Below are 15300 nucleotides of genomic sequence, written 5' to 3' on the forward strand. Positions count from 1 at the left end.
GACTGTCCGGCTCCTACCCAGTTCTAGAGGCCAATGTGATCAACTCTCTCAACTAACATGTTGAGTTTAGAATCAAGCTTCTATATTTTGGTCTATTTTGGCCCATATTGACATGATAGCATCAGAAGATGGGTACACTGTAGTCATAAAGGGATGGACATTTTCAGCAACAATACTCAGGTAGGCCGTGGTGTTTAAGCGATGCTCAATTGGTACTAAGGGGCCCAAATGTGCCATGGAAACATCCACCTCACCATAGGCATGCACAGGGTGTGTGCCTGATGTGCCTGGGCACACCCTAATCACCCCATGCGGTGCAGATTCCCCCTGCTGATATTTCACCAAAGCCTCCCAATGGAGCTCCTAAAAATCTTTAAAAAAAATAACACAAATAAAAACGTACTGACACCATCAATTGCCCTACGGACACCAACCTCTGCCCTACTAATGCCATCCATGTTTTAATGCATTTAGGGCGCATACCCTAATGCAAAAAGCTGCACACACCTATGCACCACGCCCTTACACTACCACAACAAACCCGAAGCCTTGATACAAGGCAGGATGGATCCATGCTTTCATGTTGTTCGCACCAAATTCTGACCCTATCATCTGAATGTTGCAGCTGAAATCGAGACTCATAAGACCAGGCAACATTTTTCCAATCTTCTATTGTCCAATTTTGGTGAGCCTCAGTTTTCTGTTCTTAGCTGGCAGCAGTGGCACCCGCTGTGGTCTTCTGCTGCTGTAACCCATCTGCTTCAAAGTTCGATGTGTTGTGCATTCAGAGATGATATTCTGCCTTCCTTGGCTGTATATCGAGTGGTTATTTGAGTTACTGTCGCCTTTCTATCATCTCAAACCAGTCTGCCCATTCTCATCTGACCTCTAACATCAACCAGGCCTTTTCCTCCACACAACTGCCTCTCACTGGATAGTTTCTCTTTTTCAGATCATTCTCTGTAAAGCCGAGAGATGGTTGTGTGTGCAAATCCCAGTAGAGCAGCAGTTTTTCAAAGACTCAGACCAGCCGTCTGGCACCAACAACCATGCCATGCAAGTCACTTAAAGAGTAAGTAAGCCCCGATGGTTTTACTTCCTCTTTTGCTCCCTGCAAAGCCTGCAAATTAAAAGCATAATGGGCTAGTATGCGATGCATACTAGTCCATTATATGACACTTACCTGCAAAAGAATCCATCGCTGTGCCCTGTGTCCATCTTCACCTCTCTTCCTTCCGGTGCCCACGGACTCCGGCTCTGTGACTGGACCAGAGCCACTTGACGTCACTCCCTGACTCCCGTCAGTAACGGCACAAGCTGGGTTAAGAAATGTCATGGAGGTCCGTTTCTTCACAGCGCATGCGCCGATTACATCAACGACGCACTACAATTGAAATATCTCCTAAACAGCGCACGTTTAGGAGATTTTTCCATTTATGACTGCTGCAACAACTGTTGGAAGTCTTTATCACAAGAAGAATTACATTTGTGATGGAGATTAGAGAGCCCAGGGGGTTATGACAACCTACCACACATACAGTAGTCATGTGGTCATTGGAAGTAAATCCCAATGAATAAACCCTATTCTACAGTATGTAACCTTAGAAAAAAAACAGAAGAAGAAAAAAGGACGTAAAGCAACCAACATGTTATAAGATGTTGAAGGATGATTATGTTGCTTAGTGACAAATGTTCGGCATCACAGCTTCCTGCTGGGATAGTTGCCGATCGGTAATACAGCTTGTTTTAAATGCACAGCAGAAATTTGTGAAAAATACTGTATAAGTAGTTATTTGTTTTGCTTGTTGTTACGTTATAGCTGACGCATTTCACAGAGAACTTACAGTATAAAGAACCACCCTCCGGAGGAGCTTAGGGTATTTACTATGTTTTTTTCACACAAGATATATACAAATTATACTTAGGATTCAAACATATTCCTAATAAAAAAGCAAAAAAGTGCCAATTTTGCTATGTGAGTCTTGCAGGAAATGTTGAGGCCACATGAGGACATGTGGCTATGTTGAGGGCACATGAGGACATGTGGCCATGTTGAGGCTACATGAGGACAGCTATGAGTAAGCGCCAATTTCAGAGTGAAACGTGTCATCATTTCCTGTTCTACATTCCCTTTGCTGTTGTGAATCGTATGATGTGAAGGTTTTTTAGTGGAATTAATAAAGGCACAATCTATTTTACCTGATCCGGAGTGCGGCTATCCAGAGTTTTTTCGTTTCTGCCATGTTGAGGCTACATGAGGACATGTGGCCATGTTGAGGCTACATGAGGACATGTGCCCATGTTGAGGCTACATGAGGACATGTGGCCATGTTGAGGCTACATGAGGACATGTGGCCATGTTGAGGCTACATGAGGACATGTGGCCATGTTGAGGCTACATGAGGACATGTGGCCATGTTGAGGCTACATGAGGACATGTGGCCATGTTGAGGCTACATGAGGACATGTGGCCATGTTGAGGCTACATGAGGACATGTGGCCATGTTGAGGGCACATGAGGACATGTGGCCATGTTGAGGCTACATGAGGACATGTGGCCATGTTGAGGGCACATGAGGACATGTGGCCATGTTGAGGCCACATGAGGACATGTGGCCATGTTGAGGCCACATGAGGACATGTGGCCATGTTGAGGCCACATGAGGACATGTGGCCATGTTGAGGCCATGCACCCTCAACATGGGCCACTCACCGGCTACCTTCTTAGGTACACCTGTTCAATTGCGTGGTAACACAAATTGCTAATCAGCCAATCACATGGCAGCAACTCAATGCATTTAGGCATCTAGACGTGGTGAGGTTTAATTGACTTGCTGAAGCTCAAACTGAAGAACGGAGAAGAAAGGGGATTTACGTGACTTTGAACGTGACATGGTTGTTGGTGCCATGCAGTGCCATGCGATGCATATTAGCCCATTATGCTTTTAATTTGCAGGCTTTGCAGGGAGCAAAAGAGGAAGTAAAACCCATCAGGTTTTACTTCCTCTTTAAGTGACTTTGCATGGCATGGTTGTTGGTGCCAAACGGGCTGATCTGAGTATTTTAAAAACTGCTGCTCTACTGGGATTTGCACACACAACCATCTCTTGGGTTTACAGAAAGTGGTCTGAAAAAGAGAAAATATCCAGCGAGCGGCTGTTTTGAGGAGGAAAATGCCTTGTTGAGGTCAGAGGAGACTGGAAAGACTGGTTTGAGATGATAGAAAGGTCACAGTAACTCAAATAATCGCTACAACCAAGGTATGCAGAATACCATCTCTGAACGCACAACACATCTAACCTTGAAGTAGATGGACTACAGCAGCAGAAGACCACACCTGGTGCCATTCCTGTCAGCTAAGAACAAGAACACTGAGGCTACAATTCACACAGGCTCACCAAAATTGGACAACAGAACATAGGAAAACCGTTGCCTGGTCTGATGAGTCTCGATTTCAGCTGTGAGATTCAGATGGTCGGTTCAGAATTTGGCGTAAACAACATGGAAGCATGGATCCATCCTGTCTTGTGTCATTGTTTCAGGCTGACGGTGGTGGTGTAATGGTGTGGGAGATATTTTCTTGGCACACTTTGAGGCTCTTCGTAACAACTGACCATCATATAAATGCCATGGCCTACCTGAGTATTGTTGCTGACCATGTCCATCCCTTTATGACTACAGTGTCCCCATCTTCTGATGGCTCCTTCCAGTAGGATAATGCACCATGTCACAAAGCTCCAATTATCTCACCACTGGTTTGGAGCTTGTCGGTTGTGCTGCAGTGCTCATGTGCTAACAAGGACCATGAAGGTAAAAGCAGAGTGACTCTACACTGTCTACTCACAGGACGTGGGAGGGACTAAACCTATACTTATAACATAACTGCCGCAGTGCTGTGCTGTGACAGAGCTGTATATATCTTAGGATTGGATGGACAGAAATACAAATCCTTTGGCAGATAAACAGATCCCATATGTGTATTTCATATGTAGATTGACCTGATTGGCTGATGTGCACATTTAAGATAATGCCCATTAACTTTAAATGCAGTTTAGATGGAACAAGTACATTCAGCACATTGCTCTTTTTCTGCTTCCCATCCACATTCTGGCTATGTCATTAAAATGCAAGTTATTTATGTCTTCAATATGTGATTCTGTCATGACACCTAACCTCAGATCTCCGATCGGAAATTACCAATCACCTCCACTAACCCGACCGCGCTTAAAACAAGGCCTCTCTAACTTTACATGCATTCCGCCTGTCACCGACAATAAAGACTGTCATGAAATGCTAACCTTTTCACTGGGAGACTTCCCTGAATTGCTTGCAAGTCGCTTAATATTTCCTCACCTTGCTCTTTCCATCCCTACTTTACATTTAAAGCCTTCAATGCCGTTCTTAGACGATGCCGACATCACTGCCGGTTAAGGAAATGCCATTTTCCCACTTAGATTGCCCATTTTCTTCCTGTCATGTGCTAGACGCATTCCTTCTTTTTAGGAGTCAGTAATAAAGACATGAAAGTGATTTAGAAGAAATAAACAAAATATGTTTTTAACCCGGGTGTTCTAAGGTTCTATTCTGAGGTTACAATGAGCCAATCCCCTCACTACTATGGGTGCCTATTGGGTGGGAACCATTTATTCTCCTTCTCACTCTCAATTCAATTCAAATAAGCTTTATTGGCAGAACCAAATACATTTTAGCATTGCCAAACAACCCCTCTCACTCTCCCTTCCCCTCTCTCTCTCTCCCTTCCCCCATCCCCCTCTCTCTCTTCCACTCTCTCTCTCTCTCTCTCTCTCTCTCTCTCTCCCTCCCTTCCTCCCCCTCCCCCTCTCTCTCTCCCTCCCTCTCTCTCTCTCTCTCTCTCTCTCTCTCTCTCTCTCTCTCTCTCTCTCCCATTTTAGCATTGCCAAAGCAATCTCTCTTGCTCTCCCTCTCTCTCTCTCCCCCTCTCTCTCTCTCTTTCTCTTCCTCTCTCTCTCCCTCCCCCTCCCTCTCCCCCCCTCTCTCTCACCCCCTCTCTCTTTCTCTTCCTCTCCCCCTCTCTCTCTCCTCCCTCTCTCCCCCTCTCTCTCCCCCTCTATATTTCTCTCTCCCTATCCCCCCTCTCTCTCTCCCCCGCTCTCTCTCTCTCCTTCTCCCTCTTTCTCTCCCCCCTTCTATCCCCCCTCTCTCCCCCTCTCTCTCCCCCTCTTTAATTCTCTCTCCCTACCCCCCTCTCTCCCCCCTCTCTATCTCCCCCCTCTCTCTTTCTCGCCCCCTCTCTCTCTACCCCCCTCTCTCTCCCCCTCTCTCTCTTTCCCCCCTCTATCACCCCCTCTCTCTCTCCCCCTCTTTCTCTCGCTCTCTCTATCCCCCCTCTCTCTCCCCCTCTCTCTCTCTCCCCCCTCTCTCTCTCCCCCTCTCTCACTCCCCCATCTCTCTGTCTCCCCTCTCTCTCTCTCCCTCTCTCCCCTCTATCTCTCGCCCCTCTCGCTCTCCCCCCCTCTTTCTCCCCCCTCTCTCTTCTCTCATCACTCTTCCCCTCTCTCTCTCTCTCTTCCCACCTCTCTCTCTACTCTCTCTCCCCCTCTCCCTCTCCTCTCCTCTCTTTTCCTCTCTCTCTCCCTCTCTCTCCCTCCCTCTCTCTCTCTTTCCCTCTCTCTCTCTTCCTCTCTCTCTCTCTTCTCCTTCTCTCTCCCCTCTCTCTTCCTCTCTCTCCCTCCCTCTCTCTCCCCCTCCCCATCTCTCTCTCTCTCTCTCGTTCTATTTCTCTTCCTCTCCTCTCTCTCTCTCTCTCTCTGCACTGTCACTGTACTAATGGCACTGGCAGGGAAGGGGTTAACATCAAAGGCGATCAAATGGTTAACTGTGTGCCTATCTGGTTTTTCAGTGTGGTGGGGGGAGGTGCTTTTACTAACAGAAGACATGTATCGGTGTTGTTGCTTTATAGGAACACAAAATCCATGGCTTCTGTACTGACAGAACGGCAATCTGCCTTGTTTACATAGGCAGATGGCCGCGTTCTGCCTGTGCCGGCAGGCATTAAGTCCACCGTACCCACAATCAGCTCCTGCAGTGTATAATCACAGTGGGAGTGGGCCACCGGCGGCACACGTCTGCGCCCCAGACCCAGAAGTGCAGGATCACGTACTAGGTTCGCCAAGTGGTTAACCACAAAAAAGTTTTTTTTTTATGTTTACAAACTTTATATTATTAGGTGTAAATGTTATACATGGAGAATTGAGAGCACAGATTTCTACACATTTTCAACATGTTGGTGTTTAGAGGAAGAAAAAAAAAGATCACTGCATTCCGGAAAAGAGTGTTTTAGCAGAAAAAAAAAGTTGCTGTGCATACTGTACATTAAATAGATTGATATTCTGGCCAATAGACTTAATGAATGCCTATAGGCGATTGCAAAAATGTTTGCGGGGCTCTCTCCTCCTATGGAGCAAAGGCATCTAGAAGAGGAAAAACCATCCTGGGTACATGAGGCCTAAGGCCGCGTACACACGGGCGGACTGTTCGCCCAACCTTGTCCACTGAACAGTGTTTGGGCGGACAGTCCGCTCGTGTGTGGGGCTTCAGCGGACAGTTTCAGCGGACAGTTGGACGAACAAGGTCTTACGGAAATTCCGAAAAACTGTCCGCTGAAACAAGGTTTCAGCGGACTGTTCGCTCGTGTGTAGGCTTGTTCGGCCAACTAAGTCTCGCGCATGCTCAGAAAGGATTTCCACGCCGAAAGCTATAATGCAGTGTATAGGACGTCGTATTTTTCGTCCCGTCGTACGTGCCGTTCACGTCATCGCGCACGGTTTCAGCAAACTGTTCGTCCGTCGTGTGTGGCCATGTCCGTCCATGCTAAGTTTGAGCGGACTGTTTGCCGAAACTGTTGGACGGACAAAGTTGGGCGAACAGTCCGCGCGTGTGTACGCGGCCTTAGTCTCTGGTCAGCCTAAAATTTGACTGCAATGTCTGCACCAATAAGGAGGGGAATACAAGCGAGAACAGTACACACACACCAATTCCTGAGAGGTAGAGAGTTTCAAAGTCTTATAGATGCCCTTTCTCATACCTGGTGGGCCACTAGGGAAGCTGAAAATCACTGTAGTAGTCGGCGCAACTACAGTGATAGCCACAATTTTCTGGGTTCTGCTCGGGTTTTAAGTCAATAGCTTCCCCTCTGCACACTGATCACAGGGGGTCACTCTTTAGGTACCGCCTCCATTTATAGAAGTATTTTTTTAAATAAATATGTAACGGAACTGCTTGGCACCCTCCAAACCGTTCCAGCAGACCGAGAGCTAATACCAGCCCTGTTAACCCAAGCATTGTACACAAGAAGTTTGGATAACAACCAAAGGAATGGCTGTTTATTGAAACTCAGGCACATACTTTATACCCCACAGGAGGATATTCTCCTCTTGAGGGTATTAGCATGACAATGCAAACTTTAAACACCAATCCAATTAACAGCTAACAACTAACAGTAATCAAATTAAACAGTAAGTTAATAAACAAACATATAACATCCCAAAATAAAGTGGTAATAATGTGAAGTGGACACAATACTAGCAGACAGACAGAAACACTAGGTGACTCAATTAACACAATTAACAATGGGAATTCATACCTAGGAGGCACACAATGGGAGAGACACAAACTTGTGTATTCTGTCCACTGGACAAGTCATCAGAAGACAAACAATGTTCCAGCACTGGAATTATATTTATCTTCATAGATTTCTTGAGGGATCCTGTTGATAAATATGTCTGTCCCAAGTGAAGGAGTCTCCTCAACCCAATCTGCAGGAGGGACATCTTATTCCCTCTGACCATTACCTTGTACAGGATTAATGTTACACCTTTCCTTTCACTTCAGAAGAGAAGCTTTATTGTCCTTATTCAGAGAATTGATCCAAACTACGCTCTCAGTGTTCATCACATTGTTATAGAATAATCTGCTCTCACTATGGACCATAATCATTGGGTAGGAGGCTTCCCCTTAGGTCTTTCACAAAATACAACACATTCTCTGATTGGATGAGGAGGAAAGGCAGTGATAATTACCATCTTGTCCAATCAGAGAATACCTTATATTCATTGTACAATTACAAGGCTTTCTGTGAATGGTGGAGGTACCGATCTAGCCAACCAATGTGGTCAGTGTGCAGAGGGGAGGCTACTCACACAGGACCCCACCAGGTCCCAGAAGATTGCGGCCATCACTATAGTAGCACCAACTACTACAGTGATGTTCAGCTTCCCCAGTGGTCCATCAGGTATTAAATATGCATACTGAGATTGGTCCAAGCTTCTATAAAGATCATACTTGGAGTTGAGATGTAATGTATTTTTGGTTACAAATATGCCTGATCATAAATTAGTTTAAACACCAAATGTGCTTTTACATTCACTTACGCACTTTGTTTGTATTAGTATACCTAAGCTATGCTCCTCTTTGTATCTGTTGCAGATGAATGTTACCTGAACAATGGTGGCTGCAGTCATCAATGCAGCGTGGCCCCTGGCATGGGTATTGTATGTTCGTGTCCTCTGGGGATGTACTTAAGTGCAGATAACAAGACCTGTGACATTGTGGATTATTGCACAAAGCATCTAAGGTGCAGCCAGGTGTGTGAGCAGCACAAACATGTCGTCAAATGCTCGTGTTATGAAGGATGGACGCTAAACCCAGATGGGGAAACCTGCAGCAGCGTGGGTAAGTTATGGAAACTTGACAACTTTTGCCTGTAATTATTTACAGTTTCCAATTAGAGAATAGTAATCAATTTTAAAGAGAGCCGGTAACATATGACTCTCTTATTTTGCTGTACATTATCTTTTTTTTGGAAGGGGGGGGACATTGAATATGGCTATTTCCTTCCAGCAGGAACATAACCAGGCTATATATACATACAATATATTGCCAAAAGTATTGGAACTTTACATGCACATGAACTTTAATGGAATCCCAGTCTTAGAACGTAGGGTTCAATATTGAGTTAGCCCACCCTTTGCACCTATAACAGCTTCAACTCTTCTGGGAAGGCTGTCCACAAGGTTTAGAAGTGTGTCCATGGGAATGTTTAACCATTCTTCCAAAAGCACATTTGTGAGGTCAGGCACTAATGTTGGATGAGAAGGCCTGGCTCGTAGTCTCCGCTCTAATTCATCCCAAAAGTGTTCTATTGGATTTAGGTCAAGACTCTATGTAGGCCAGTCAAGTTCCTCCACCCCAAACTCGCTAATCCATGTCTTTATGGACCTTGCTTTGCGCACTGGTGCGCAGTCATGTTGGATCAAGAAGGGGCCATCCCCAAACTGTTCCCACAATGTTGGGGGCATGAAATTGTCTGAGATGTCTTGGTATGCTGACCTTAAGAGTTCCCTTCACTGGAACTAAGGGGCCAAGCCCAACCCCTGAAAAACAACCCCTCACCATAATTTCTGGTTGTAGTAGTCACAAAACAATCTTTATATGCATGATTAAGTCAGTTTTATATTTCTGGGATTTGAATTTATTTCATGAATAAAAATCATATCATTTTATTGAGATATGTTGGCCTTTTCAGTGCTATATTTAATGTCCAGCTTCTGCATACTGTATCTTTATATTTCTACATAAGGGGATGAAAGCATTGTGAGATCAAACTCCTCACCATTTGTTCTCATTTGTAGTTTTTTTTTTGTTCTGCTTCTTCAAATAAAAAAATCTTTGTAAGGCTTCATTGTATTTATTTTTTTCCAATTTCTCATGGTTTGGGTGTAAAAAAAATATATAATAACTTTTTCCGCATCTGAAGTGCCCATGGCTATGGTTTCTGTACAGTTGGTTAAAACATTTATCAAGCATTATGCTACAAATGTCCAATGATCTGCTATGACATGTATTTGCGGCACACACCCAGAGTTCTAATTACCATTCTCATCTCCGTAATCATTACCTCTGCTCTTAATGAGCTTATTACTAATAATGATTTTAATTTCATTTCAGATACATTTGAAGCTTTCATTATTTTTTCCATCCGTCATGAGATAAGACGGATCGACCTTCATAAACGGGATTACAGTTTGCTGGTTCCTGGTCTAAGGAACACAATAGCTCTCGATTTCCATTTCAATCAGAGCTTGCTGTATTGGACGGATGTTGTCGAGGACAAAATCTATAGAGGTCGGTTATCAGAAACATCAGGTAAGCCGTCGTTTCCTCACATCCCTTTTGTGGACAACAAATGTATAATCCACCAAAACAATAATTACAACAAATAGTTATTCCCTATATGGATGGCACAAGGAGAGTCTCACCTGCCACCTGTTGAGGATTGTCAATTGCCACATCACCTGCCACATATTGCAGATTGTCACGTGCCACATCACCTGCCACATGTTCTGGATTGTCACTTGCCCCATCACCTGCCATACATTGCAGATTTTGTCACTTGCCTGCCACCAGATGCAGATTTGTCACTTGCTGCATGTTGCGGATTGTCACTTGCCTGCCACCAGATGCAGATTGTGACTTGCCACGTCACCTGCCACATGTTGTGGATTGTCACCTGCCACGTCGCTTGCCACACGTTGCGGATTGCCACATCACCTGCCACATATTCCAGATTGTCACTTGCCCCGTCACCTGCGACAAGTTGTGGATTGTCACTTGCCTGCCACCAGATGCAGATTGTGACTTGCCACGTCACCTGCCACATGTTGTGGATTGTCACCTGCCACGTCGCCTGCCACACCTTGCGGATTGTCCCTTGCCACTTCATCTGCCTCAAGTTGCAGATTGTCACTTGGCTGCTAAGGTGGTGTTTTGCTTGTCTCTTGCTTTGTCCCACCCAGAGTGAGACAGCAAAGAGATGATGTAATCTCTCTGCTGCCTGCACTGCCTGCATAGTGAGGGCGGAAGTTACTGCAGGGATGCAGGGCGGGCGCGGGGTGGTGAGAGATGATGGCATCTCTCTGCTCCCCGCCTGCTGGCTCGCTGATTAGCCAGCCGCCCGCTCACTCCGAGATGCTCAGCTGACCGCCCGCTCTCTCAGCTGCCGCTGAGCTGCCTGCCCAGTTCACACACTGAGCCACCCAGCAGCCTGGCCCGCCCGCTCTCTCACCCACCCGCCCGCTCACACACCGAGCCACCCGGCAGCCCGGCCTGTCCACTCTCTCACCCGCCCAGCTGCCCATCACTAATTTCTTGGGGGAGGGGGGAAATTGCCCTGTTGCCCCCCTGGATCCGCCTTTGCTGACAGGGTGGAAGAGAAAGCAGGCAAAGGGGCTTAACTATTTTAAAGTGGTGTGGTTACCTAGTGACGCTCACCTGATTGGTCGAGTAGAATAGACGATTGGGAGGAACAGGACAGAATAGTGTTGGGGAAGAGTGATTTAGGTTTTACTGGCAGAGGAGACATTTACAGAAGATCCCTCCCTCCAGCTCTATTTTTTGGGTAGTCCTGTTATACTTCTTTTGTTGTTCTTTAGCAGTTTGAGGTCCTTAACGGGGGTTTAAATCTGGTGTTATTGGTAAAACAATGGGAACCCATCTTAGGTATGGCTTCCTCTAGTTGGTACGGTTCGATTCATAGTGACTGGGTAGCGGTAAGACCGGTTAGGTGTCTGGGGTCAGCTGGGTTAGTCCCCAAGGCGGTGTTTGGGTTGTAACTTAGCTAACTGGTGCCACAGACATAAAGTTTTAGTTATAAGGTACCATCAAGGATCTGGAACTATTGTTATCTGGATTGATATGCTTATTGTTATGTTTTGTTATTTATAAGCTTATGTTTAATAAAAGGCCGATTCAGCCATTTAACTCCAATTTACAAGAGTCACGTGTTTTTTGACCCTATAGACTTCAATCCATACATTTTTTTTTTAATTTTCTGGTCTTTCCTGCTGCTTGTAACTAGCTTTCCATTGGGTATGCTCAAGCCTGAAAACCCCTGAAGAACACATGTACAACCTCAAATGAAAAAAACATACAAAAATGCTTGATGAAGCTGAAGCTCAAGTGTGAACCTATGAAACATAAATATCAATGCTAAAGAAGTAGCCAGCCCACTAATCTTAAACACATACTGTATAAAAGTCAACGAATCAAATGAAAAAAAAGGGAGAACTCTGATAAATTCTTCTTATCAGACGATCCATCAAAAATCTGGTGATGAACTTGCTTTGCTGTCATCTTCAAACAGGGAAAATCCTTATGTAAGTTACAATAAAGCACACAAAGAGAGGGTGCTCCAGCCTCATGCATTTGCATAAAACCATTCTATTGCAATGAAACGCGTAGAAATATACTCACAAACATAAGTAAAACATAAGTAAACACAGGCACATCAATGATCCAAGATTATAGTCCAGTGCAATGTATGGGTGATACATTGGAGTGAGGCTAGTCCTCTGCTCTGTAAATGTGTTAGCCTCGCTGAAATTGTTAGAGAGGGTCAATTTGGTTGTTTTGTAGGCTGGCTGGTAAGTGTGTTCGGTAAACTTTTAATTCAATAAGTTTTTATTGGGTTATGTATAACAAAGCGCACAAAGTAGCAAAAATACAGCTCATAAAGCTCTTTCAACAACATAATATAGCATAAGCAATCTCTAGTCCTAGTGGGACTGCAACTTATAAATTCAAATGTTTCCATAAGCATATACAGAAGAAGTGGTAGGATAAGTTAAAAACGAGGAACAGAAGAATGGGGAAAAATGGGGATGGAGGGTCCCGTCTACAGGCACCCCTAATGGGAGCACACTGTGCATGTTCGGTAAACTTTTGTTTGTTTTGGGTCATTCATGTGCCTGATTTTACTTATGTTTGTGAGTATATTTCTATGTTTTTCATTCCAATAGAATGGTTTTACACAAATGCATGAGGCTGGAGCACCCTCTCTTTGTGTGTTTTGTTGTAACTTACATGATTTTCACGTTTCATTCCAAAAAAATGGTTTAATGGTAATGCATTGACTCCCACTGCTGTCAATCACAGTCAGTGAGGCGGGACCCAGGGGTGGGGTCAAGACACACTTTGTGTGTCTACGGACACACAGAGCTTGGCTCAGATGTGAGCCTGCACAAGTGCCCTCATAGCAAGCTGCTTGCTATGGTGAGCACTCGGCAAGGGGGAGAAGCCAGGTGCGCTGGCTGGGGACCCCAGAAGAGGAGGATTGGGGCTGCTTTGTGCAAAGCCATTACACAGAGCAGGTATGTTTGTTAAAAACAGGTGACTGAGCCTGGGTTTTCAGGCCTCCTGGCCACCCACTAGAATTCAAACATTACAGCCTGACAGGGCTGTACACATCCTACGGCCACAGCAATCTTATCTTGGGCTGTATTGTTTGACAGGTGGCACCGCCTGTTAAACTCTCCCATTGAGATCAACGGGGCCATACTGCAACCGCACGCCAAACACTTGTCTTGCAGTTGCAGAACAGCCCCACAATGTAAAATTGCTGTTCTGTAATAAAAAAAAAATAAAAAATAAAAATAAAAAATACAGCAAAAACATGCTGCAACAGTGTGAATGAGACCTAGGTGGGTATGCTTTTTTGCAGCCCTACTCCACTGAGATATGTGCACTGATGCCCCGTACACACGAGCGGATTTTCCGTCAGAAAACACTTGGATGGGTTTTCCGACGGAATTCTGCTCAAGCTTGGCTTGCATACACACGGTCACACAAAAGTTTCCCTGAACTTTCGACCGTCAAGAACGCGGTGACGTACAACACTACGATGAGCCGAGAAAATGAAGTTCAATGCTTCCAAGCATGCGTCAAATTGTTTCCGAGCATGCATAGGAATTTTGTGTGATGGACTTTGAACAGACGATTGGAATTTTCCGAAACGAAAAATAGAGAACCTGCTCTCAATCTTTTGCTGGCTGGAATTCTGCAGGTAAAAGTCTGATGGAGAGTACACATGGTCGCGTTTCCTGACCAAAACCTCACATCAGACCTTTGCTGGCAGGATTTCCAAATGTGTGTATGCAGCATAAGGGTATACACACTAAAAGACATCCACTCACTCATCCATTTCACATATGAAAAGTTTAAAAAGATAATAGGCTAAGTTTTTTTTTTTATTATTTTCCTTAGCGTTACAAGAGCCAAAAGCAGTAAAAGTCCTTTCACTCCTGATTACTAATGATCCTCCGTGCAATTATTCTATAAATGACAGCCATGATTACAGCTGATAGAAATGTGTGCATATTTCTGGGCTAATTAGCACTTATTAATTTTTTTTTTCTCGTTTTTTCTAGGTGTTAGTGGGATTGAAGTCGTCATTCAGCATGGTCTGGCCACACCTGAGGGCTTAGCGATAGACTGGATAGCTGGGAACATTTACTGGATAGACAGCAATTTGGATCAAATTGAAGTTGCTAAATTAGATGGCAAAATGAGATCGACGTTAATAGCAGGTGGGATGGAGCACCCCAGAGCTATCGCCTTGGATCCGAGATACGGGTAAATTGTTATTATTCATATTTGCAAATTTGTTTTAGCTTTAATTATATTTAGGATGAAAAAAAAAATACAAACTTTCTTAATTGCTGTTTTTTTTTGTTTTGCACTTATGGAAATAAAGTCCTCCGTTATCTAATTTAATCAGCCATCTTGGAAGGCGGGACAAAATACACAAAATGAGGAAGTGTAATTATTTATGACAAAGCACGGAGGAAGCATAATTGAGATTTTTGAGTTAGCCCAGGTTCACACTGCTCCGACATGAAAGTTGCGTGACTTCTGATCTGACTTTGCTCTGCAACTTCAGTCTGACTTTGATCCGACTTAATGTGACTTTTTACACTGTATGTCTATGGCATAGAAGTATTATCAAAGTTGGACCAAAGTAGTGCTGGAACCTTTTCTAAATTCGGAGCCACTCGGATCAGTAAGATGGCTCTCATAGGGAAACATTGAATTTGACATAGTGTTAAAGCAGTAGTTAACCGCCATGCTTTTTTTTTTTTTAAACCTGCAAGGTAATGTTATAACATGCTAGTATGCATTGCATAGTAGCACATTATGTGAAGCATACCTTAAATGTACCGGAAATCATGCAAGTCGTGGGAAGCGACGAGTCCTTCTTCAGGCCATCATTTCCCGCTGATGACATCACGTCCGCCCCATGGTGCATTCCCCCGCTACCAGGAAGTGGTAGTACACACTGGTGCTCTGCATCTACCGGCTCGATCTGTTCCCGCTGGTGTCTTTTACTTCAGATTGATGGCAAGCCTGGACTCTTGCACAGTGTCTTAATGCTTTTCATCCTACTCCTTTTGTCACTAATATTCTTTTAGTGGAATAAACATTTTT

The 15300-nt window shown here is 44.5% G+C and overlaps 1 protein-coding gene across 1 annotated transcript in view; it reads left to right on the forward strand.

Moving 5' to 3' along the window:
• Positions 1 to 15300, forward strand: part of LRP1B (LDL receptor related protein 1B) — a 2110020-nt gene that overhangs the window by 1292093 nt on the left and 802627 nt on the right. The window contains exons 23-25 of the mRNA XM_077447755.1: positions 8467 to 8712; positions 9988 to 10185; positions 14244 to 14448. Coding sequence (XP_077303881.1) covers positions 8467 to 8712; positions 9988 to 10185; positions 14244 to 14448 — 649 coding nt within the window. The remainder of the gene's footprint in view (positions 1 to 8466; positions 8713 to 9987; positions 10186 to 14243; positions 14449 to 15300) is intronic.

This window comes from Lithobates pipiens, unplaced genomic scaffold (assembly GCF_037356315.1).
Source record: "Lithobates pipiens isolate NorthernLeopardFrog02 unplaced genomic scaffold, aLitPip1_a1.2 Scaffold_22, whole genome shotgun sequence".
Lineage (NCBI taxonomy): Eukaryota > Metazoa > Chordata > Amphibia > Anura > Ranidae > Lithobates > Lithobates pipiens.